General features: G+C 44.9%; 1 protein-coding gene across 2 annotated transcripts in view; it reads left to right on the forward strand.

Annotated features, from left to right (window-relative positions):
- Positions 1-27,274, forward strand: part of adamtsl3 (ADAMTS-like 3) — a 601,993-nt gene that overhangs the window by 278,507 nt on the left and 296,212 nt on the right. For both annotated transcript variants that reach the window (XM_078530447.1, XM_078530448.1), the window contains exon 6: positions 11,058-11,294. In XM_078530447.1, coding sequence (XP_078386573.1) covers positions 11,058-11,294 — 237 coding nt within the window. The remainder of the gene's footprint in view (positions 1-11,057; positions 11,295-27,274) is intronic.

Raw genomic sequence — 27,274 nt, forward strand, 5'->3', positions numbered from 1 at the left:
GAATTTTGTGTACAATTCTGGCCACCACATTACAGGAAGCACATAAATGCTCTGAGAGCTTGAAAAATGCAGCTTTGAGAAGATATTGGATAGGCTGGGGTTGTTTTCCTTAGAACAGAGGAGGCTGAGGGGTGACCTACTTGAGGGGCCTAGATAGGGTAGACAGGAAAGACTTGTTTCCCCTAGCTGAGGGGTCAGTTACCAGGGGGTATAGATTTAAGGTGATTGGTAGAAGGATTAGAGGGGACATGAGGAAAAACTTTTTCACCCAGAGGTTGATGGGCATCTGGAATTCACTGTCTAAGTTGGTGGTTGAGGCTGAGACACTCAACTCATTTATAAGGTACCTGGATCTGCAACTGAAGTGCTGTAACCTGCAAGGCTACAGACTAGGTGCTGGAATGTGGGATTAAAATGAGAGGCTAGTTTCTTTTTTCTCTTTTCGGCCGGCACAGGCACAATGGGCTGAATGGCCTCTTTCTGCACCGTAACTTTTCTATGGCTCAATGGTTCTAGCTGTGAGGTGGGGGAGATTTGTGAGAATGGGGGTGTGGAGCTAGGGAAGCAGGAGGGAATGAAAGGGCTATGAAAGCAGGGCAGGGGGAATTGGAGAACGGGCAGCAATGTTTTTTTTCACCTACCTGTTTTCGGGCTCTGTTGGAAGCAGCGATTGGGCCTCAGAGCTGATTTCATTAGACTGCTGCACCCATTGGACCAAGGCAAGAAAAGAAGTCGTGCGTGTGCACATCAAGGGGCCTCGGAGCCAATCCCAGGACTAAAAACCAGAGTCTCTGCTCCGTAGCTGCCGCTGTTGCTATTGGTGGAGAGAGGGAGCTTATGACCCCTTATTGCCTGACCTGTGACTCCACTGGGGGTCACGGCCCATAGTTTGGCAACCGCTGATATAATGGATTGTCCTTCGCATTCTGCAGCGCTTCCTAATTTTCTGTTCAGGATCGCCTTCAATTTTTGCTCATTGCTGCGAAGGAGGGGAGGAGATAGTGGAAGGTTTTTGCTGCACTGTTCTCTGCTGTGTTATGTGTAAATCCCATTGACCATTGATAAAGGGCTGGTGATCTTTTATCAAGATTGAGGAACATAGAATTACATAGAAACAGATGATTCAGCTCATCAGGTCTCCAGTGGTGTTTATATGCTACACAGAATGTAAAGTGGTTGAACGATTGATGATCAGATTGGTTGGCTCAACATGCAGTTATGCTCTTAAAACGTGAGCAGCCTGGAGTTACTAATGTGTGGCTAGTAAAGTCAGTTCATTGAATGTCTTCAGTGATGCTTGTGTAATTGCTAAGTTACATATTTCCTTTTGCAAAGACTATGTGCCTTGGCTGTCTGTGAGAATTTACTTTTTCCATCAAACAAAGGTAGGCTGGAGCACGACACAAGGCGGAAATGCATCAAGATGTTTAAATAACCTCATCAATTTAAAGGCCAAAGTTCAAGTAGTTTATCAATGTCTTGTGAATTCAGAGATGTATTATGCCCTTGAAATGAACTCCAGCTTGTGTGCAATGTATACACAGTCGGAGTTTGCGGTGGCTGTTTTATTCCATTTCTGGCAAGTTTTTTTTCAATTGCCAGCAGAGGGTGTCATGTTGACACTGATGGATGGCAGCCCCTATTATTAAATCACATGGTTTGATCTGAAAGGCTATTGGGCAATGTGATCACCAAGGGAGTCTCACCCATCAGGAATGTGTACCTGAAGTTGGGGGAGGGTGTATACTGCCTGCCCATAATGTTGCAAGATTCTCCACCCAGGTTTACAACATGCAGTTTAAGGTCTCAGCTGGGAGTATACAGTCAAAGTTGACCCTGTTGGCTTTTTGTCATGACATGCTCTGCATGTCAGAGGGAATAGCATACAATATATAGCAAACAGAGAGCTACTGGAGGTTTTGTATTCAAGGCAGTAAATAATTCAGGGGTTACTATTGCGGGGATAGTCAAGTGGTTTATTAACATAACCTGAACCTTGAGATCTGTTCTGATGATGCTACCTTCAAAAACAGTTCCTCTAACATGTCCTCCTTCTTCCTTAACCGAGGTTTTCCACCCACGGTCGTTGACAGGGCCCTCAACCGTGTCCGGCCCATCTCCCGCGCATCCGCCCTCACGCCTTCTCCTCCCTCCCAGAAACATGATAGGATCCCCCTTGTCCTCACTTATCACCCCACCAGCCTCCGCATTCAAAGGATCATCCTCTGCCATTTCTGCCAACTCCAGCATGATGCCACCACCAAACACATCTTCCCTTCACCCCCCCTGGTGGCATTCCGTAGGGATCGTTCCCTCCGGGATACCCTGGTCCACTCCTCCATCACCCCCTACTCCTCAACCCCCACCTACGGCACCTCCCCATGAAAAAGCAAAAGATGCAACACCTGCCCCTTCACTTCCTCTCTCCTCACCGTCCAAGGGCCCAAACACTTCTTTCAAGTGAAGCAGCATTTCACTTGCATTTCCCCTAACTTAGTCTACTGCATTCGTTGCTCCCAATGTGGTCTCCTCTACGTTGGAGAGACCAAACGCAAACTGGGCGACCGCTTTACAGAACACCTGCGGTCTGTCCGCAAGAAAGACCCAAACCTCCCTCTCGCTTGCCATTTTAACACTCCACCGTGCTCTCTTGCCCACATGTCTGTCCTTGGCTTGCTGCATTGTTCCAGTGAAGCCCAACGCAAACTGGAGGAACAGCACCTCATCTTCCGACTAGGCACTTTACAGCCTTCCGGACTGAATATTGAATTCAACAACTTTAGATCTTGAACTCTCTCCTCCATCCCCACCCCCTTTCCGTTTCTTCCCCCTTCCTTTTGTTTTTTCCAATAATTTATATAGATTTTTCTTTTCCCACCTATTTCCATTATTTTTAAATCTATACCTTTTATGCCCTGTTAGTCTTTCCACCCCACCCCCACTAGAGCTGTACCTTGAGTGTCCTGCCATCCATTCTTAATTAGCACATTTTCTTAGATAATATCACCACCTTCAACACCTCTTTGATCCTTTTGTCTGTGACATCTTTTGATTATCTGCTCCTATCACTGCTTGTTTGTCCCTACAACCACCCCCCACCCCCCTCCCAACTTCTCTCCCCCCACCTTAAACCAGCTTATATTTCACCCCTCTCCTAATATTACTCAGTTCTGTTGAAGGGTCATGAGGAATCGAAACGTCAACTTTTTTCTTCTCCGCCGATGCTGCCAGACCTGCTGAGTTTTTCCAGGTAATTCTGCTTTTGCTTGAGATGTGTGACTGCCTGGTAATATACTGCATTTTTCTTGATAGTTCTAGAAAAATTAAGATGTCAACTGACAACTTCTTCAATATCAAGTCTCACAGTGATGTGATGGTGTGGAGTTTTATTTCACTCCTTGCCTTTGTGCAGCATTTATTAAGGTGGCGCACATTTCCACACACCTCTTGGGCCCTGCTTACTTTCACCCGCTCTCTTCTTCCAGACGTCCCACTAACAAAATCTTCTCCATGGCCTCCCATTTCCTGACACATCACCTTGTCCCACCACCTCCCACCCAAAAGAGAAGGAGAAGTGAAGAAGCAAAGGTTGGAGAGAAGAGAATCAGAAATACGAAATCAGAGAAACTTAAAAAATTTCAGAAACAAAAACAAAAAATGCTGGAAAAACTCAGCAGGTCTGACAGCATCTGTGGAGAGAAAGACAGAGTTAACATTTCGAGTCCGTATGACTCTTCTCCAGAGCTCTGAAGAGTCATACGGACTTGAAACGTTAACTCTGTCTTTCTCTCCACAGATGCTGTCAGACCTGCTGAGTTTTTCCATCATGTTTTTGTTTCAGATTTCCAGCATCGGCAGTATTTTGCCTTTATCGCAGAAAAAATTTCAGTGCTGGATAAGACCTTAAATCCAACAAATCAACCTTCCAATTCTGCCAGAAAATGTGTTTCTCTCCAAGACGCTTCCCTAATTTGACCTTGAAATCTAAACAACTTACTTCCACAATCCCCCTTGGTAAGCAATTCTGAAAACTGGCCTCCCTCTTAGTAAAGGAAGAGTCTCTCACATTCCAAGACCCCTCCTTTTATTTGTCTATTTGTTTTCATAATGAGAAGAAGATGGAAGCAAAAATGGAAACTCAAACATTACCATGAAGATAAGAATAATCATTTAATCCAACTGTACTACAAACAAAATGATGGGACATGTTCTAGTAGTAGAAAAAAATCTATTCATAGATGCAAAAGCTGGATATCTTACTCTTTGTAAATGCTATTACTTAGGACTTGTAACATAGGTACATGGGACTTAGGAGCAGCAGTAGGCCATTTGACCCTTCAAGCCTGCTCCACCATTCATTAAGATCAGGGTTGATCTATTTGTGGTCTCAATTCCACTTTCCTGTCCCCTCCCCCCAAACCCTTGACCCCCAGGTCTATCAAAAATCTGCTTAACTCTACCTTGAATAAGCTCAATGACTTTATTCAAAGCTGAGTTAGATATGAGTTAGAACGTTCTTCCTGCATGACACTGCAGCTAAGCTGTAAGCCAGCAACATGCTTCCCAATATCTGCAAATTAAGTTTCATTAATCACTGCTAGACAACCCACAAAATGACCTTTAGGTTTTTGGGTCTCCTCTGGGGAAAATGGTTCAGTGGCACTGACAGTGCAGCTGAGTGTGCCTGGTCTCAAAGTATAGCTGCAAATTCGGATCCTAGCACCAAGCTGCCACTTACACTGTTTTCTTCATGAATTAATTTTCCCAGTTCAGCCCTTTCCCGGGTTTCCCTGGTATAAGTTAGTGCATGGAATATTTCAGATCCGAGATGCAATAACGTTTCTTGTTAAGTGAATATTAAGGTTCGCCAACTTTATTTTAAAGGAGCATTTTTCACACACACACATTGAATTAGCTGACACTGGGTTCCATTCATTGGGCAGCGAATGAAGGAGGGAATCCCATGTGAGAGTAATTTCCCCTTTAAAGGAGTTGTGATGTCATGGCACTGCAGCATGAGAAGAACATCACCCCCAACCCCCTTGTGTGAGGCCCCTCAGGATTCAGATCGTGTATGAGTAGGTCTGGAGGAACAGAAAGCCCCGAGAAGCTTTACAAATATGGATTAGATTCAAAATGCAGTCATTATTATAATGTAAGCAAGTTAAGCCACCAACTGAAATGAATGACCAGATAATGTGTTTTTAGTTTTAAAAAAAGAATATTGGCCAGTCCATCCCACTCTTCAGTGAATAATGCTTTGCGTGAATTTATATCCAACTGAGTAGACTAATGGGGCATCAGTTTACCATTTAGCTGAGCGCGTTTCTGAGAATGCAGCAACTGATTCGACTAAGTCTGATCAATGATATGAACCTATAACTTTGAATCTGGGTCAGCCACAGCTCAATTGGCAGCGCACCCTTCTCTCTGTCAAAAGTCTCACTCCAGAGTCTTGAGCACAGTCCAGCTGACACACCAGTGCAGTCCTGCACTGCCTGAGTTGCCATCTTTCAAATGAGATGTTAAACTTACATCCGCCCAAGAGGGTCAGCAGGATTTAAGAAATCCTGTGGCTGTATTTGAAGAAGAGCAAAGGAGCTCTCTAAATACCAGAATCTAAAAGAATGGACTCGCTGGTCATTTTCTGAATATTGTTTCTGATAGTTTGCTGTGCATATTGTTCCTGCTTTTACAAGGGTGACTACCCATCAAAAGTAGTTAATTGGTTTTAAAGCACTATCCTGAAGTCATGAAAGTTGCTATAGAGTTGCAAGTTCATTCTTTCTGTTGGGAAATTGGCTGATTTTGTATTCACAGAGGCTCACTTGAGGAATGCTAAAGATGTGACCATGCGATGGGTCCTTGCCTTGACAGGAATTAATAAAGGGCACATTCAATTTAAGCAATGGATAAGTCACACCAGATAGCTGGCTTACCCACAGTATAACTACCACACGAAACATAAAAATAGTTTAATTTCTGAGAGACTTTACCCTGTCTTCCTGCCTTGGGGGGCGGAATGACCATCATTGCATTGCCCGTGTCTTTCACCATCATGAGGGTAAGGCTAAAAATGAGGGGTGACTGTCCCCTGCCTTAGTTGAAATGATAACATCACCTTGGGTAGGAATCATGAATTCAAGGAATTGCATGATCTAGATTCTGGCTGAAATCTGATTCTCACTTAATCTTTTTGCTGAAACTGAAACTAAAACTGCAGATTATGGTGGTTCAGGTGAAAAGGGTGTCCAAGGATTGAAAAGGAGAAGACTGTTTAGAATGATTTTTAGATCTCAATTTGAGATTAGGGGTGTTATTTAACGGGGGCCTTGCCCATCAGCTGGAGAGCCGGTGATAGTTCCCAGGTGTGGACCCCAGGTGAAGGAAGCCCTGCTGCCAAAAGCTGCTGGCCAATCGGAGGCTGGGAACTCTATTGAATAGCAGCGCCACCAGGAAGGTGGTGACTGCTCTGGGATGATACCTATCTGAGGCCTAGTGTCATCGCTGGATCCCAGGTGGTGGGAGGGGCATCATGGCGTGGGTGTCACATGGGAAGGGGTGAGGGTGATCAGCAGCAAGGGCAGGGGGGTGACTCTCAGCAAGTTCCCCTTCCCAATGCCGAGTCCCTCAAACAATCATTGAGGTCCTTTGAAAGAGGGCCCCCTGGAAGCCCACAAGCAACTCCACACTTGTCACGCTCCCCACATGGCGAGCCTTGTCCATCTATCACTGGGTTAATACGAGAGGTGGTGGGATGAGGTCCTTAAGTGGGCACTCATTGAATTCTAATGAAAAGTATCAGATTAATGTTGCTGCGTGCAATGATTCATTGACTCATCAAATATTTTGTAGAACATTTCCTTTACACTCACAATGTGCTACTTCCAATTAGATAATTGTTCACTTAAGACTTTTATCATTAATCTTTATTATTATTCTTGCCAATTTTATATGCATTACTGTGGGATGGGGTCTAGATTGGAAGTAGTACACTATCTCAGGCTTCTTAATTTGTGGGTTGGATTTCCTTCTTGCATGCACAATAAATGGTGGTTAATCATAAAACATTAGCCACTTGTTATTTTTAAAGCAGTCACAAGAATGCACAACTTGTACACTTGCTTAAATTTGGGATTCATATGTTTCCTGAAGCTAAGGCACCACATGACTCATCTCAAAAAAACTAGTCAGACAACTACTTAACCAGATGACCAGTTCATTAGTATAAGATGTGCACATTACCCAATCGACATGTGGTGCACACTTTTATAGAAATGGGTGGGGAGAGCACAGACACCTCTCAAGTGTACATCTTTGTAGACCCTTTTCAGTGGGTCATTAAATTACTTAGTGTAACAAAACAATATTTGTAAATTCTTAACCTCTACGAAGTCAAGCAGTCAACCCGCCGCTCTAGAGTAAGTGAACAACACATGATTTTGGATGCTGAGAATTTGTTCCTCCTTTTGGGGGAGCCTAGAACTAGGGGACACAGTTTAAAAATTAGGGGTCTCCATTTAAGGCAGAGATGAGAATTTTTTTCTCTGAGGGTCCTTAGACTGTGCAATCCTCTTCCCCAGAGGGTAGTAGAGGCTGGATCATAGAATATATTCGAGGCTGAGTTAGTCAGATTTTTGATTGACAGGGGAGTTGAGGGTTATGGGGAGGCAGACGGAACAGTGGAGTTGAGACTACAATCAGATCAGATCAGCCATGCTCTTATCAAATAGTGGAGCAGGCTCGAAGAGCTGAATGTCCTACTCTTGTTCCTAGTTGTTGTGTTCTTGTGAGTCCTTGTGATGTGCTTAATATAGAATGTTCAACATTTTCTGGAAGGTATGCATTCACCCCATAAATCCCTTCAATGTAATCTCTCCTCACCTCAAAAATCCAAAAATGAGGTGTGCTTAATTTGCAGAGATACTCGAGTGCAAAATATTTGCAACAGGCTCAGGAATGATGGCACCAACCTTTTGTTTAGAGTATAACATTATAAATTAAACCACGACACTTATGAGAAGAAAAGCCAAAAAGCATTGGAAACTATAACACTAATAGTGAAACAAAACTTTTAGAAACTTCAATTTCACAAATATCAGTAGACAAGTTGACTTTGTGCAAGTCACAGCCAGTGTCCATACAATGGTTACCATCATTGTAGCCACATAACGCGTCAAATTCAGGCTTGTCATTCTTCCCCACAATCTCATCTACAGTGGCATTCTTGGAGCTAGATGTGCACCATGCCTCAAACCTGTTAATAGTCCCTGGATCCAGCGCTGCCCACATGTCCACTGTCCAATGAACTATTTCTTTCACAAAAGTCTGTTATGACCTCTAGGAGTACACATTGTAATATATCCAGCTTATCTGTTTCAAATATATAGTAGCCTTCATGTGTTTGTTCCCAATGTACTCAGCAGTTGCAACAGATGCTTGTGTCGACCCTTTAAAGATGATTTTAACTCCAGATTGTCAAGATCCTAATCATTTTTTGCTAATTTTAATTACTTTTATTTTGAGCTCCTGAAAGGGAGGAATTTCTTAATGTTGCAAATTCATGTTAATGGCTGTGCTATACCTGTAAGTCATTAAGGATAGCGTACACAATCAAATATAGCACATACTATTTGTGCAGGAAAGAAAGAAGAGCTTGTGCTTTCAGGACTACCTGCCAAAAGGACATCCCAAAGTGCTCCACAGCCAATGAAGTACTTTTGTGATGTCAGCATTGGTGTAAAGTAGAAATAATAGCTGCCACTTTGTGCACAGCAAGATCTCATAAACAGCAATATGATAATGACCAGATAAACAGATTCAATGATGTTGCTTGAGGGATAAGTATTGGCCAGGATGCCAGAAAGAACTCATCTGCTTTCCTTTGACTAGTGCCATGACAAACAGGGCTCAGAACTGCACCTTATCCAGATGATGGCATGTCCGAATTTTCTTATTATTCTTTCACAGGATGCCCATCCCCAACTGCCCTTGAGAAGATGGTGGTGAGCTGCCTTCTTGAACCGCTGCAGTCTGCTGCATGTGGTGCAGGTACACCCAAAGTGCTGTTAGGGAGGGAGATCCAGGATTTTAACCCAATGACAGTGAAGGAACAGTGATATATTTCCAAGTCAGGGTGGTGAGTGGCTTGGAGGGGAACTTCCAGCTGGTGGTGTTCCCATGCACCTGCTGCCCATGTCCTTCTACGTGGTAGAGTCACAGGTTTGGAAGGTGCTGTTGAAGGAGCCTTGGTGAGTTGCTGCAGTGCATCTTGTAGATGGTACACACTGCTGCCACTGTACATCAGTGGCTGTGAGAATGAATGTTTACATGGTGGATGAGGTACCAATCAAGCAGGTTGCTTTGTCCTGGGTGGTGTGATGCTGCCTGAGTGTTGTTGGAGCTGAACTCATCCAGGCAAGTGGAGAGTATTCCATCAAACTCCTGACTTGTGCCTTGTAGATGGTGGACAGGATTTGGGGAGTCAGGAGGTGAATTACTTGTTGCAGAATTCCCAGCCTCTGACCTGCTCTTATAGCCACAGTCTTAATATGGCTGGTCCAATTCCATTTCTGGTCGATGGTAACCCCAGGATATTGATGGTGGGGGATTCAGCAATGGTAAGGCTTTTGAAAGTCAAAGGCAGATGGATAGATTCTCTCATGTTGGAGATGGTCTTTGCCTGGCACTTGTGTGGTCCAAATGTGCCACACTCCCTCAGTACTGCACTTGAGTGTCAGCCTAGATAATGCACAAGTCCCTGGATTGGGATGAACTCACAGCACTCTTACTCTGAGGTCATTGTGCTATTACTGAGCCAAGCCTCCTTTGTGTACCAATAACCAACACAATCTGACCAGAGCGTTGTGCAGTTTGATCATGACACCTCCTGACTTGCATTCTGTGGTTTTAGCCATATAGTTTGATATTCTTTGTTGCTTTTGATTGTTACACAGGAATAGTTGGGCATATTGGAAGCAAAATTGGATAGCTGCAAAAAGCAAGTGTGGTGATTCACAGGCGATTAACTCATGCTTGCTCCTTCCGATGCAGGCAGCATGTAAACTTCACACACCTCTTTGGTCAACATCTCACACGCCTCCTAGTTTTCACGGTGGGGTTGCACCAAATGTGAACTATTAAAATGGGTTCACAGCAGGAAAAAGTTTGGGAAGCTCTGCTTTAAACGATAGCTTACAGAGGAATCTGCGCACAGTGAGACACTGGGCAAGAGTGGGTCTATTGCCTGGACAGTGGTAACAAAGATAGCATAGATACCAGCTTGCCAGGTGACAAGGTTGCACATGACTTTTGCTGCAGAATACTCCACTAAGGATTTTGGGGCAGCCTCAGAATAAAGGCTGAAGGGAATGCCCACGAAAATGCTGAACACATTGGTGGGCCTGCCTGGTCACTAGCAACATGGGGGGAGTTTGGCACCATCTTGGTACAGGGCTTTACACAGAACTTGGAGTCCTTACTTTCCAGTGTGGAGGTGCAGCCAAGGTGAAAACACCTGCTGAATCAACCAAGACGCAGTGTCGAATAGCCGATGTCTCGACTTCCATTGCAGTTTGAGCGGAAGCCACCCAGTCATCTGCGTGCTGCTCAGTGGAAACTCAGACATGAGTCATGCAAGCTCGCTGCCATCATAGCAGATACCAGCGTTCAAAGAGCCTTGCATGGTCTCTGAGCAGTCGTGAAATCTGACCCCCCTATAATTCTACATCTTTTAAAAGCAGTATTTTCTGCCAATATTGCATTTTTGCACTATGTGCGGAGAAAGTTTCAGCCCAACATAATTTGTTTATTTATGAACCATTAAATCACCACTCTTCTGGTATACCTCAACCTTGGAGCTGATTTGCAATTTGGGCCTTGGCCCATCAACGAGGTTTTCTCAGTATTACATTCAGCATTTGTACTGTAACCTCCCATAGTGCCAATGCCCGTGACTGGTATGTTGTTTATTTTCACATGAAGTAAAAGCACACAGTAAAGTACAGTTTTGATTTTGACTGTTCTCAAGCTCACATTTCATTTTATCTCTGCTTAAGGATTGTCCTCCTGAAGCTGGTGACTTCAGACATCAGCAGTGCTCCGCACACAATGATGTGAAGTACCAGGGGCAATATTACGAGTGGATCCCCCTCTACAATGATCATGAAGCTCCATGTGCACTGAACTGTCAGGCCCGGGGAACACCTTTAATAGTGGAGCTATCACCAAAAGTACTCGATGGTACCCGATGCAACACCGAATCCTTGAACATGTGCATCAGTGGAATTTGCCAGGTAACTTTACCCAACCTTCCCTAATTACTTGTGGTGAATCCATGCTTTCAAAATATATTTTTATTGGAGTCAGTCCAGAATTACATGCGTTAAAAATAAAATAGTAATTACTAGTAACTCTGGGACTGATGTGTGTTTCCTAAGCCTTTGCCCGTTTGCGTGGCAAAAAAACATATTCTCTTAAATATCATAACTCTTGTCCAAACAACCAGAGAACATGAAACGAAGAAGGTTGTAAGGAAAAAGTGGATAAGAGCAAAATACTGCGGATGCTGGAAATCTGAAATAAAAACGGGAACTACTGGAAAAACTCAGGTCTGACAGCGTCTGTGGAGAGATTGAGTTAACATTTCAAGTGCGTATGACTCTTTAGGCAAAAGTGAATATTGCTTTCAAAGACAAGAAAAAAATTAAAGAGCTAAAACCTTCATTTCTGATTTAGGACCATTAATAAGATCCCAGGCCATTGGAAAATTATTTCCTGTTCTTCAATGTTATTTTCCCACAGCTAATATATTAAGTTGGAGATCACTTCTAGGTCACTAATGCTACATGGTCATAAGAGCGTAAGAAATAGGAACAAGGATAGATCATTCAATCTTTTGAGCCTGCGTTATCATTCAATAAGATCATAGCTGACCTTCAAATCCAACCATCTCTCAATGTCCCTTGACTCTTTTTAGAGAACAACAGTCTACCGATTTATGTCTTGAATACAGTCAACGACGCAGCATCTCCAGCCTTCTGGGATAGAGAATTCCAAAAGATTCATAATCGCTTGAATTCATAACCCTTACCTCAGTCTAATGGTGGCCCCTTATTCTGAGAATGTGAACCCTAGCTCTATACTCCCCAGCCCGGGGAAACATATTTCCAGCACCTAGCTTGTTGAGCCCCTTAAGAATTTTCAATGAGATCACCTTTCATTCTTGTAAATTCTATGCAATGTAGGCCTAGCCTACTCAAATGCTTCTTACAGGACAATCCCCTCATCCAAGGAGTCGATCAAATGAACCTTACCTCACTTCCTCTAAGGTGAGGAGACTAAGTCTGTACACAGTCCTGCAGATGTGCATAAGAGAAACCCAAATTTTTGGATCTCGATCCTTCCCTCAGGCATTGATCTCTGTCCAGTGGTTTAAGTTTAGAAGATTAATCCAAGGAAAATCATGGATGCAATTCTGTTTTTTTTAAATGAAGCCAAGCTGAAGGACCAAGGCGCATTGTGCAAGACCCCAGAGATGAATACATGAGTCATGAAGTTGTGATTAGTTGAGGTCATGTTTTGCTTTTAGAGCATGAAGATTGTAGGCCAAGGAAGTGCTGACGGCATTCCAGAGTTTGCAGCATTGAGCTCCTGGGAAAGAAAAATAGGAAGCTATGTGGTGTCTTTTGATCTGAGGAAAGTGGGGGCATAGAGAGGAGCAATAGTTTATCGGAATGGTTGAAGTTGAAAAGTGACAGGATAATCATTGAGGCGAATGCTGACTTGTAGTAATATTGATTTTACCTTTTGAAAGCAAGATATTAATATTGATAAAGTAGAAAGTGAGGGACAAGAAAAGTTGTCATGGAGGGCAGGAGAGAGAAATTGGCGACGTGAGGTCCCCAAAGATTTGCTAGTCTTTTTCAGAGGCACAAGAGAGCTGCTCAAAGAGTCATCTTGGAGGGGAAGCAGTACTTAAGTCTTGAATAGACATGGGTTTTACAGAGAGTAAATAGTTACTGAGGGTGAAAAAAATGTTTGGCACAAAAGGCGAAACCACAGGTCAGTAAACATTGTGATGCCAAGAATATTGAAAAATGAAGGATTAAGGGTGGAGTCATCAGAGGTAAGAAGCTGTACCTCTAGATTAGACTCATGAAAGACATGAAGAAACTGAGTAACATGAAGAAACTGAGTACATTTTCCATTTGCATGCTTCTAGCGTGGAACCCACTGGGATTGCAAATCAGGAAATTGTGCATACACAGCCCACAATTTTCTTTCCAATAATTTTAAATGGATGTAAAATCATGGGTTGTCTACACGATTTACTGCTGTGTGCTCCCAGTGGACAAATCTCTGTGCCAGGAGTTTGCAAGTGGAAAATTGACCCTTGTGTCCTTGTAGAATGTCAAGAAACAAGGATTTCTGTGCTTTATTGAAGGGCATGGAAGAGATGCAGTAACGTAGCTACTGTTCTGTCAGAAGACTCAAGCTTTTGCTTTAAGGCACAATCTTAAATAGTGAACAACTGTAAAATGCACATTGCATCATTACAAGAGTGGGCAGATTTGATGATGAGAGTGGAGGTGGCCATTAATACAGAATGGAACCGAGAATAAAGCCCAGCCTGGGGGAGCTCCTTGAGTTACTGAAATAAGATCCAGTGAATGTGGCATGAATGGTAGCACAAGTGGAGTAATTTAAGGAGAAATCGAAAAGCCATGAACATAACTTTGTTAGATTGCCACGCAATAATTTTAGTGCCCAGCCTTTTTAGATGTCCAAACCAACAAATCCATATTTGTATAGCCAGTGCCAAAAAATGAGGTTTAATGGTTGCCAATGCTTTCTCCAGAGTAAACTTCTCTAAAGAATGGTCTTTCAGTTTACCTCCATGTAATGGTTCCCATAAAAAAGGCTTGAGCCTCTTGCTTATCACCATCAGGCAGGCACTACAGCCTTCACCGGCCAGTACATGATCTTTATGAAAATTGACCTTCACACAGCTTGCCTCTACCTATGTGCCAATACTATCCAATTAATCCCACTTTTTCTGTTATTTTTCCACATAGTCCTGAAAATTTATCCTTTTGTAGAATTTATCTAATTCCCTTTTGAATGTTATTGTTGGACCTGCTATCACCTTGCTTTAAGGGAGAGCGATCCAGATCATAACCTACCCCTGCTCCAATGTTCTGAACTCGTTATGTAAAAAAAATCTCATTGATTCCGTCCTGGTTCTTGTCATAAAGGGGTCTGCCTCAAAAAGCAGTCTGTGGGTGACACTTTGATATTCAGATTATAGGTGAAAGATGTTGCTTTTTGCAGTGCCATTTCCATTTTGCTTTGTGGTAAGGCCCTTTTTTTAAAAAAAAAAATCAGATATTCAATCCATTTAACATTAGGACAAAGACACTGCATTCAAGAAAGCAGCTCTTCCCTAACCTGAAAAATAACCAATGTGGAGCTTGAAAGCTGAGAGTGTGGTATGAATCTTAATCTTCGCTCTACTCTGCAAAAAGGAGTTTATCTTACTCAGTGAAGCTATGGACAGGAAATGAAAGATTGTCAATTTATTGGCAGAAATAGGACAGGCATTTTTCATATGGTATTTACTGTTTTGCTCTTTATTTGCAGTAGACAGTTTGCAATTATGGAATTCACTTGGCAAGGCTGTTCCACAGTGTAATATTTAGTTTCGATTCAACATGCCATTGGGGAAATGTTCTTCTGAGCACCTAAATGGCCTTATTCAGCTGTAATTCATGGGACACAAGATTAGTCCTTTGTTCAACACTGCCACTGACCCAAATAATTCAGTAACTGACAACTGGCATTTGAATTATAAATAGTAACTTAATTCTGCGATTGTTACTTAATTGCTGAAGGGGACTATTTCAGTTGAATGGCAGAGTGCATTTATGTGTGGGAACTGTTGGATAGGAATGCACAGTTCTCTCCAGATTTTAGTCCCCCTTGTTCCCAGGCATTTTGTATTTTTCTGCAATGACATTAAGCAGACATTTTTACTGTCCCAAGCAGAATGCGAGAGACAAATGACATTGTTCTGTGAAATATCAGTACTTAAAGAATGAAATGTCAGTCGCAAAATGTTGCATGGAATAAAGAAACTGAAAAGCTTAGAATTTGGGGAAGAAAATACATGTTTGAAAATCAGCTTTAAGCTGGTATCCCCCAGGAAGCTTATTTTTAAAGATAATTTATGTACTTTTTCAATAATACCTTTTTATAGATTTGAAATGTGGATGCTAAGACCTATGCTTAAAATTCCATATACAGACCATAAGACAAATGAAGAGGGGTTTGAAATTGCAGGAGCAAAAGGAGTTCTTAAAAAGTGACATCCAGAAAAGAAAATGTCGCTATTTCGGCCACTTAATCGGACCTGAAAAGCTACAGAGATTTCTTCTAGAGGGCAAAGTGGAGGGCAGTAGAAAGAGGGGCTGTCCTGGGTGTGGTTGGATGAGGGACATCGCAGAGCAGTTGCAAATGAGCTATAATGGGCGTGTGACAATGGCGCAAAACAGACGAACGTGATATACTATGACAGCAGATCTCCTGGCAGGAATAGAGGCAAGAAGCAGCAGCAAAAATGCAACCCCGATGCTTAAGGAGGCCTTTTGTCTGCATGCAGGCCTATGATTTCATGAGTGTAGCCAGCATCAGTTGCAAAAAACTTGCAATGGGGGCCTCAGACAAGCAGCCGATGCTGGTTTTACTCAACTCCCATCCCCCTGCCATTGCTTTCGATCATGTCACCAGGTTGTTTGACTACCTGCCTGACATCATGTCTTACAATCTAAAGTTTTCTTTAATCGGTTTGATTGAACCGAATCAAAGCAATTCTGTTCAGCTGCCACAAGAAATTTGGGCACTGGTTCTGTTTCTCCAAGTGGGGAACGTGACAGCGAAAGGAAAGCAATGATTGCTGGATTCAGTGTAACAGCCTTGTCAACCTCTCACAATCAGATATCCTACCCCTCCACTGCCCCAACCCTTCCGATCTCCTACCCCCCCCTCCCCCCTCCCCCCGTTGGCCTATGATCCGTCAGGCCTCTGATCTCTGAATCCACCCTCCATTCCCCCCCGCTGCCCCCCTCCACCCCACCCCCTCAGGTCTGGCTTGATCGTGGCTCTTTCTGTAGTCACCTCTCCAAAATTCCCCACCTGATTGCGAATCACATCTGTCAATGTTTGTGTCTACAAAATATTTGAGAATGTAAAACATCCTTTCAACGATAATCTCCCTAGGACGCTCCAGCTTAAAATTGTTTCTCTAAAACGTACTTTGTTCCCCGAGTCTTGTGCTTTTTGGCTTCTTCGTTCCATGCAACATTTTGCGACAGACATTTCATCTACCAGACACGGAACCTGTCAGTGAAGTCACATGCATGCTGCGGAGTGAAAATTCTGGAACTATGACCTCTGGGTTTCTCTCACACTTCTGGTCTGTGTGTAGAAGAGTCCAGCAGAAGCCAGCATGGAGACAGCACCCCTGAGGGCTATACCTTGGAATGCATGTCACTACGAGTTGTTAATAAACTCTTAATGTTCAACCATACAAGCCTCCAGACTTCTCCGTGAGGCAGCAAACAACACTTGCAACATGGTGGCAGTGAAGGATGGACCCCAAATCCCTGAAACCATGAGAAAATAAAGAAACTGCAGTCTGACCTGTGAGATATGCACTCGATCGAAGACAGAGCAGAAGAATCCACTCCGCAGATGAAAAGCCAAGCCTGCTCAAACACGGAAGCAGAGTCAGGAGACCAAGCCAGATCAGAAAAAGGTGAGCAAAATTCAAAAGAGGGATAAGAGACCGAAGAATCCACTGTGCAGACGAGAAAAAGAACCTGAATGAAAACAGAGTCAAAGGACCGAGCCAGATCACAAAAAGAGTGAGCAAAATACAGAAAAAAAAGGCAGAAACCACCTTTTCACATTGGGAGCGATCAGGATCAGCACGAGCGTTCGAGAGTGCAGCTGGAAGATAGCTGCAGCCTGGCTCCACAGCTGGTGCCATGACACATGGTGGCTGAGCTCGACTGGATGAAATAAGAGCTGAAAAATTGCCCTCCAGTACATTTTCTCCAATTTTAAAAAAACAACTAGGTGGCTAAAACTCCTTGTTTCAATTATTTTCTGCCAAGTTAATAAGTTTACAACAAAAACAGCCCTGTCGGCTAAGTGGGAGCCTGCTGAAACCTGACAAGTATGGGAAGGACAAAGGAAACAGTTACTGCAGAGCCATCTTGAAAGAGAAAGAAAATTAAAGTTGTGCTTTCCACTTAAGGCTGTAGCCCAAAATAATCATGGATAGCTAAGTAACTTTACCAGACCAATTTAGGCTCAGGTAAGGGTCAAACCTGACCCAAAATTGGGCGTCATGGAGACGGAAATTTTTAGATTACAGGAGTACATCAGGATTAAGCACGAATCAGAAGAAGTACAAGTTAATATGCTTTTATACTTAGTATATTTTCAGATGAAATAATCCTAATACTAGGCACTGATGAATCATCAGCCAGCTTTGATGAAATATTAAAAGCCTTTGACAAATATTTTAATTGTGGAGTGCGCAGAGCCTTAAAACATCCCCAATAAAACACTGAAGGGCTACAGAGAACTCAGGGCGATGGAGACAGGAGACCCCAGATCAGGGGAGACAGGATACCCTAGGGCAGGGGAGACGATACCTAAGCAAAGCACAAGATGGTTGTAAACTGTGCTGGCACAATGGGAAGTACACAAGCTAAAGAATTTAGTGCAGAGGAAACAAGAGGCTGAGATGCAGCTAAAAGGCTTAAAAAAAGTTTTGTTTTGAAAATTCCTACACATTACCCAAACTGCAACAGCAGGCAACAGTGCAGAGTGAGCAGATGGTTGTGAATGAAGGAAAGCTATCTGATATTACACAAAAGAAACAAAGCCTGCAAAGAGAAAATGAAGCTATTCTACAGGAACATATTTGTATTAAAGCTGAGTTAGAAGATCTCAACCAGAAGTACAACCAGGCACAACAGTAGCAAAGGGCACTCAAAGAAGTCACTGCCCTGAAAGACACTGAAGAATCAAAATATGCCCCTGGAAAAACATGAAGATTTAAAAAAAGATGTTCAATACTACTTCAGAAAAAGCATCAGAACAATCACTAGCAACAAAGCAATGCACTGAAGTACAGCATGAGACAAAAGGAGTACATAACCCTTCACCATCATGAAGAAATAAAGATGGTCTTAAACAGCAGAATGGAAGAACAGCAGAACAAAGTTGAGGAGATTATTGGACTAAAAGAAAACTCAAGGCGAAGCAATTAAGCTTCACAAAGAAAAGGAAAACCTGTTGGAAGACCTTCGTATGCTACAAGAATCACTCGGGTCAAAGTTTGTTCCTCCGGAAAATTGTGAAGAGAAGCAAAATGAATTTTATATCACTCTGAACAAACCTAAGAACCAGTTGGCAGAAAAGACTCAGCAACGTTCTGTATTTCAGGAGGAAGGCAAGAGGTACAAGAAAGAGATGTAACAGCTAAAGAAACAGCTGAATGGATAAGAGGAGGCATTGGAAGGAAAAGCTGTAGAGTTTTCCAAGCAGGGAGTGGATACTGAAGCCATGAGCGGCACAATTACAGGACTGTAAGTTAAGACTTCACCAGAGACAAGCCTGGCCAGCAATGAAACAAAAATGAAGGACAAGGACAAAGCTCCAGGTGGATAAAGAAAAGGCAGAAATAAGATTGGAAAATGTAAATCCGATGCTGGAGCTGAAGGAACTAGAAGAAAGGCACTGGGTGTCTCAAACTTTCCAAGAACCATTGAGTGTTGAAAAATGACACGACTGAGATGAAAATCAAGAACCTAGAATGTCAAGAAAAAGCTGAAAAGTTGCAAGGGAAAGTAGAAATTCTCATAAAGGAGCATGAACGAGCCTCAGAAACAACCAGCAGAACTAAAATCACAGAATTGTGAGCTTGAAAGATAGCACTGAGAGTTTAGACTCTACCAAGGGAAAATCTGTTCAGTGTAGAGAACCAACTTTCACATACAAAAGATGACTTTGTTAATGGAAGCCAAGAACTGCTGAGAATACTCAAATGTCAGTCACAGGAGAAGGCATTGCTAGTGAATCAGGACAATTGGTTGAATGCAGAATTAACAACCAAAACTGATGATCTGAACACCCATCTGAAGAACGTGAAGAATGAGATGAGCAGAATGGAAGAGCAAATCCAGACTTGAAAAGCAGAAAAGGAAATCACTAAGAAACGGGTTCAGGATACAACAAATGAATTAAAAGAGCCTAAGGAGCAGTCAGTGACCATGGAAGAGAGACTATGAAAAGACCTGAATGCCCAGGTGAAGTTGTTAAATTTATATAAGAGTTCCCATTATAACTCTGAAACAAAGACAACTCAACTCACCAGGGCAGTTGCTGAGCTGAATGAAAAGATTCATGAACTGGAAAAGAATTGAAAAGTAAGAGAGTAAACAAATATTTTGGTGAAATTGTGAAACAAGTAGAAATGAATGTAAACTTCTAAGAGGAAAATATTGGACGCCACAGAAAGAGAAAACCCGAGTCCACTCTATGAATTAACGGAGCGAACATTCCCTTCCGAAGGAACTGGATAACCCAATAGCATCCAAACGAAGACAACAGATTGTCGATAAAGAGCAATGCAACTTGAAGGAGCAGCCAGAAATACAAAATACTACAATGTCACCTCTGAACCTACAAAATCTGTCCAAAGCAAATGGGCCTCCAACTCCTCCAAATGTGAGAAGAATGAGATCTGAAGAATTGTAAAGCCTCCAGACTGTCTGAATTTATAAAGTCAGAGACTTAAATTGAGGGGGTGGGTGTGGGTGTGGAGAACGGGTAGCACGTAAAGAAGATTGTATTGTAAATATATGTTGAGTAATGACTTGGGGGGAGGTACAGTCTAAGGGTATTCAGCAGAGCAAGGGTTAATGTGGGAAGGTGCCACCCACATAGTGATGTGGAGAGTCACATGATAGTGGACTCCCTGTAGAAGAGTCCAGCGTAGAGACAGCACCCATGCAGGGCTATACCTTGGAGGTACATATAGTTATGAGTTGGTAATAAGCAATGAGGGCGGAATTGTGCGAGATTTGCACGAAATGCGGTACATTTTACCCGCCGGCTGCAATGGCGGTTTCTTGCGCCATATCATCCCAAACCCACTGAATTAATTATGCTGCTTCAACACGCCAGGCACCATATTTAAAGTGCAGCCGTGCGCACACGACCAGCTCATGATTGATGCTTAGAAGACATGGCCCCGGAAGGCAAGAGACTGCGGCCCTCAAGTTCAATGACGCGTCCCCCAAGCGCCGTGATGTCCTCTACCCCCACTCTGGCCACAGGATGGGCAGCAACATCACTAATCTGACGTGGGGGGCAGTGGCAACAGTTTTCAGCACCAACGCCCTGCAAAAGAGGACAGTCACCCAGTGCCACAAGAGGATGAATGATCTCTCCATTCCGCCAGGGTAAGTCACTCTTCTCTTCGCTCTCAACTCTCTCACTCACAAACCCATCGCACATCTACTGGCCTTCATTCACTGCCAGTTCAAGGGACATCACCATTCACTCTCTCTCGTGCACCTTCATTGTCCTCACCACCCACACATGCCAGGCATACTTATCACATGGCCTGGCAGGCATCTGGCTTGCACTCTCTCCATCTCTATTCATGCAGGAAAAGCTGGCACACAACAAAAGGGAGAGGTCACAGACTGGTGGAGGAAGGCTTGAATTTAGGGTCCTCTTGGACTTTGAAAACAAAGTCACCCAGCTGGCCGGTGAGGATCTGGACCGGTCCTGTGCTGACGGTGAGGTCGGCGCTGCTCTACCAAGTGAGGATCCAGCAGTGCAACATCCATCAGGCAACCATGCTGTGAGTGATGTGTCCTGTTTCACAGGCCACTGCCATGCACTAATGGTCTCCCCTTATTTTGGCAGCACGTCTGGGAAACAGCCGACAGAGTCCATGACCCAGATCCTCCAGTCAAGCTCCGAGGGAAGCTCAGAAGAGGAATCTGCTGAAAACCCATCACAGCGCTCACCCACACCCTGAATCAGAGCAGGTGGGACCTAGCTTTAGAGTAGTCTCAGGGTCACAATCTGGTGAGCACATCGCAGTGTCTGATCCACAGCAGGCAGCGGTAGGGACTTCCCAGGTGTCCGGCACTCGGACAACTGCTGGAGGCCAGAAATTTGCTGAGTCCAAGTCAGATGAGGAGCCTCTGGACTCGGTCATGTCACAGTTGCTGGAGCTGCAAAGGCAAGCTCGGGAACATCAGGAAGGGATGTCCGCTGCACTCCTCAGATTGTAAGGCACGATGGAGGAGTCCATCCGCCTTCAGGCTGAGGTGATAGCGCTGGCATCTCAACGCACTGAGGTCAACACTGGTCAGATGGTGGCCGCCATGGAGCCCTTGGCCCAGGACATTGCTCCAACACTGCTGTGCGGGCCGAACTCAATCACCAACGCTGTAGTTGACCTGCAACAGTGTGTACGTGAGAGGGGTGTGGGGCAGCCCGATCTCACTCCAGCTACTCCTTCTCCTCAAGGAGTCAGCCAGGGGCTCTTGGTCACCCATAGGGAGGAGGATTAGCAGGTGCACACCCCGGGGCCAACCACCCAGGTGACTCCGGGAGCGTCCCGCCCATCCAAATCCCCTCGTCCTATGACTTCAGCAGCCCCAGCTCCACAGGCTGAGGAGGGTGCCACTGCCACACAGTCGGACCCCGAAAGCAGGCCGGGGCCCTCCAGAGGACGCCCGCCAACATCATCACAGACAGGGCGCTGCAGTCAGCAGCCTTTCTCCACCTCCGCTGTGGGTGCCCGGGGAGCACTAAGACATAGCGGCAGGGTCGGGAAGGTTAAGAAGATGCAGTTGTACAGCCTGGGAATGAGTGTTAATCACTTGAACTTAATGTTCACTATTGTAAGTAAACTCCTTGTTCTGATGAGCAGTGTTTGTATCACTCAGATGGGAAACCTTTCTGCACAAGATAAAGGCAGGCGTCTCAATCCAGGACCTCTTCCTAGTGCTTTTTGCAGTCTTCAGACCAAAGTGATGATCCGGCCTCACACTCCCTGATGCCTGAACCTCCATGTTGCTTGCCATTGCTGCCAGAATGTTGTGGGCAGGCGGCACAGAGTTCCATCACTCTCTCTGTGTGTTCTTAGCACCTTTAAGGTGGGGCTGGCCCCCATCTCTTCAGTGTCTGTGACCAGTGACGCTGTGCTCCTGAAGGGCTCAGGTGCTGAAGGCTGACAAAGGATCAGGTGCGGTTAAAGTTTCATTGTTGCATCTCTATGATATGATCCTGATCACAAGCGAGCTGCCCTCGGCCAGACAGGAGTCAGACATTCTCAGGCTATTTGAAGATCTATGGAGAGCCCTCATTGCATGTTGTGATCATCCTGCAGTCAAGTGACTATTAGGGCCTCCACCGTGTCTCCATGTCAGGAGCATTATCATAGAGGGTATGTGTGCTTCCGTAAGCCAGGCTAGAGTCAAACGTTCATAAATACCATGTGAGGATCTCTGGTGTCTCCTCACTGCATGTTGTCATCATCTTCCACACATCTAGCAGCAATGAGGGCCTCCAGAGCACTCCTACTTTGTCTGGCCAGTGCAATGGCTTCATCGCCATCATCATCGCCTTTGAGGACCTCCTCACCCTCACCACCATTGACACCCTCCTCATCGGAGGAGACCTCTAGTTCCTGTATCTCCTCCTCAGCCAGCTCCTCTCCCCCGAGCAGCATCAGGTTGTAAAAGGCGCAGCAGGCAACAACAATTCGTGACACTTTCTGTGGCCTGTATTGCAGGGCTCCACCAGACCGACTCAGGCACTGGAACCTCATTTTCAGCGTCCTGATAGTCTGCTCCACCAAGTTACGAGTTGCAGAATGAGCCTCATTGTACATTCGCTCTGCTGCAGTCTGAGGCCGCCACACGGGTCTCATTAGCCACATCCTCTGCGGGTAGCCCTTGTCCCCGTGGCGCCAAATCCTGCAGTAGCTGGCAGATGTGACTGACCAGTTCTCTAGACATGTGCAGGTCTTCGGCAACACTGGTTGTTGGTCATCTGCAAGAATGAAAGGCGGCGTCTATAGACCCTGGGTGTTGCTGGGTGCCGACCAGCGTTGGCTTCAGCAGCTTGTGCGGGAGCCCCAGCCGCCCCTTCTTCCTGAGGGTGTTGTTCCTCTCTCTGCACAGCCAGGTGCCTCTATCACTCTCTTCTCCATCATCTTTGCTCTCTGTACGCCACGAGGCACACAACTAGTTCACCAGGCTGCATGCTCCTGATGTACTAGTCCTGCAGGATGAAAGAGAAAGACACGTGGGTTAGCTAGGGTACACTAAGATCCTCTCTTGGCTAAGTCTGAAGGCCCCTTAATGCATCCTGGAGAGCGCTGGCCACAATTGGATGGCCAGAGTTTAGTGCGCTGCATGGTTGCCTGAAACCCCACCTGACCGATTGGCGGCAGCTTTGCCCACTGGACTGCATGTTGTGCTCTCAGCCCAGGCACAGGCATTCTCCTAACCCACACTGCAAGGCTGCACTGTTAGTTTCAACCATGGGGGAGATTGGTCCAAACCTGAATGATGACATTGGAAAGGTCTGTGAGCACCTCCACCAGTGACTGTTCCATGGCCAACTTTAGCAAGGAGATTGTACAACGTGCCCAGTTGTCTAACTGTTCTGCAATTCACTAAAACGCTCATTAGTTTGCAGTCTGTCCCCGAGGGGTGAAAAGCTCTGGGGCACTTGGTGGCACTTTGATGCCTCTGCGTTGCTTGAGTGGGCAGATAAGCTCGAGGCCGACTCCACACATGTCAACGTAGCTGCATCTGAACTGTCTCAGCTGCAGAGGAATGGTCACTTTATACAATGTTTCCCTAATGCGTGGCCGCTTCCCTCCTCCTCCTCGTCCCTGTCCCCCACACCCCACACGTGCTTGTGCGCTACCTTCAACCAAAGGGCAGCACTTGCCCCCACCCCAAAATCACATCAACTGCAGGGCAGCCCTTGCCCCCACCCCAAAATCGCATCAAGTGCAGGGCAGCCCTTGCCCCCACGCCTCCAACGTGCCTCAGCTTTGAAGAATAGCAGGTGACCCAGGCGAGTATTTCACGCAGCCACACCGAGTGAGTGGATGATCCAGCCAGGGTTGGGGGTAGAGCGAGGTTCCAGCAGGTTGGCCTTATTATAATGTATTACGATGAGGTTCCCGACATCAGATGGTGGGAAACGTGGCCTACCATCAACGGGCCGAGTGGACTATCGCAAACTGGTTTCAATGCCAGCGGGCACGGACAATTCCATCCTTAAATGTTCAACCGTACAAGCCTCCAGATTTCTCCATGAGACACTAAACAACCCTGACAACAGATCACGCGGTTCGTCAGTCAATCAGATCCCTCAAGGTGGGAGGAGGGTCTTTTCGGGTGGGTGGAGTTCAAGGTCAGCGCAAGTGGCCGACTAAAGGGACACCCTGATAATTATGAAACGACTGGATGTCAAAGGCACTCAGCTGTGTTCTCTCTATGGTGAAGCCCACATCGGAGCAGGTTTGTTCCCGACTCATAGGTCTCAGAGCATCGAGATCCCAGCAAGGTGTGGAGCTGCCATTCATTCTGTGCCATTTGGCATCAGCTGCAGTCAGGGGCAGGGATGAAGGGAGGGAGGGAGGAGGAATACCTCCAAGGGGCACAGCTGTAGCAGGGCAGCCAACTCTCAGTTCCAAACCTCCATCCTCCTGGGCGAATGGCCACGGCTGATGAGGGATCATGTTGTTGTTTCTCTATCCTGTGTGACCTGCGGCTGCAAGGACTCTGTAGGAGGAATGCAGAGCTCCTGGTCTGCAGCGAGCGAATGTCTGTCGGGGTGCCCTTTAAGTATAGCGCCAGGATGTAAGTGCGGGGCGGATGACTTCCTGCCTGCCCCATCACGAGATTCGCTGAGCTCCTCGATGATGCATAATTAATGAGCTGAAAGGTGAAGATCCTGTGTGTTCACCTGGCCAGCGGGGGTCACGCTGACTTTCCCACCCGCCACCGGACCCCGTCTCCAGAATGGAAAATTCCACCCACAGAATCACCGAATTGTTACAATGCAGGAGGAGGCCATTCAGCCCATCATGTCTGCACCAGCTCTCTCAATAAGCAACTCGCCTAGTTCCATTCTCCCACCTTCTCCCTGCAAGTTCTTGCTTTTCAATTAACAGTCTCATTCCCTTTTGAATGCTTCGATTGAACCTGCCTCCACCACACTCTCAGACACAGCGTTCCAGGCCCTAACCACTCGCTGCATGAAAAGGTTTTTCCTCATATCACTCTTGCTTCTGTCACTAATTTAAATCTGTGCCTCATATTTTTGATCCTTTCATGAGTGGGAACAGTTTCTGTCCTAACCCCTCATGATTTTGAATTCCTCGATCAAATCTCCTCTCAGCCGTCTTTTCCCTAAGGAAAACAGTCCTAACTTCTCCAGTCTTTCTTCATAACTGAAGTTCCTCATCCCAGGGACCATTCTCGTGAATCTTTTCTACACTTTCTCCAATGCCTTCACATCCTTCCTAAAGTGTGGCACCCAGAACTGGACACATTACTGCAGCTGAGGCCGTACCAGTGACTTATACGTATTCAACATAAACTCTTTGCTAAAAGCAAAATACTGCGGATGCTGGAAATCTGAAACAAAAACAGAAAATGCTGGACAAACTCAGCAGGTCTAACAGCATCTGTGGAGAGAAAGACAGAGTCAACATTTCGAGTCCGTATGACTCTTCAGAGTTCTGAAGAAGTGTCACACGGACTCAAAACGTTAACTCTATCTTTTTCATAAACTCTTTACTCTTGTGCTCCATGCCTCTATTAATAAAGCCCAGCATACTATGTGCTTTATTAACTCCCTCGACCTGTCCTGTAACCGTCAACGACTCATGCACATGTATACCCAGGTCCCTCTGCTCCTGCCTCCCTCTTAAAGCTATACCCCCTATTTTATACTGTCTCTCCATGTTCTTTCTAGCAAAATGAATCACTTCACATGTATTCTTTTTAGTTCAAACTTCAAAAGCCTTTTTTCTAATTATGTCAACTAAGTAAAGGTTTTCTTATTTTCATGTCGATGCTGTAAGCTTCAGCTGAGGAGTTAACATTGACTACATCAAAATTTGTTTACCTTATCTGTCCAGGATGAAGGCTGTTTGCGGAGTGCAGGGGAGCGGGTGGGTTGGTTTCTCTGTCACGGTTGTCAGAGTTTAATGACTGTGATTTGAAAAGACATTCTTATTAACGTATCAGCGTATCATGAGAGTCTACATGTGTGGCTGCACTTCAGCTTCAATAGCAAGTAAAATTGGATGGTGTAAATCTAGCATAAGCTAGATTTCCAGCAGGTGGGTTAGGTTAAAAGTAGGCCCCTTGGAGTCTTAACCAATTAGGAAAAAGAAATCCTTCACCACTGAGAAAGTAAGATATTTTAGTGCTGAGGGAAAAAAGGAAATGGACGGCCATTCAGAGGAGAAGTGGCCTTGGGTTTTAGTATTCCTTGTTCAGGAGTTGCTGAAATGGACTGGCGGTGTGGGGGAAGTGGGGAGAGTGTTGTGGTCTCCAAAGACTTCCTACCTTTTTGAAAGATGGGTTGCGATTGGCACCTTTTTTTTTAATGCAAGAGAATTTTCTTGATTTTGAAATGGACTTTGAGAGCGTTGAAATATTTTTGAGTGGTTACTTTGAACTGCACGTGTTAAGCTATCAGAATGTTTTTGTATTCTTTAGACGTGTCAGACATTTCCCATAGCTTGTGAGCAGTTAAGCCATGCACAAAGGCCAGATACAAAACGTATAATTATATAAATACTCCCCTCCCATTGTTTTTTTAGGCTTCCCATTATCATGATTCACTCTCTCTCCAGACAGTACGCAAGTGATTTCTTTCCAAACTTTCTTGACAATCTTGGCTTATCGCGGACCAAAGCCTACCTAGGCGGGCTCGTCTCCAGTTATCGTCCTCCTACATAGGCAAAGTTTAATACTAGTTCTACCAACATGGATGAGATCAGAAAAGGCTTAGGTTTTCCACTTTAGTAGGATTGGGACTTGTACCCAATTTTCTGGCCTTGAGCTCAGTTGACTCATTTTGGTATGTTTCTCAGCCTCTGCCAAAGAGTCCGCTGGAATTAAGTGAGTCAAGAGGTGTA

This window comes from Cetorhinus maximus, chromosome 26 (assembly GCF_964194155.1).
Source record: "Cetorhinus maximus chromosome 26, sCetMax3.hap1.1, whole genome shotgun sequence".
NCBI classification, from domain to species: Eukaryota; Metazoa; Chordata; class Chondrichthyes; order Lamniformes; family Cetorhinidae; genus Cetorhinus; species Cetorhinus maximus.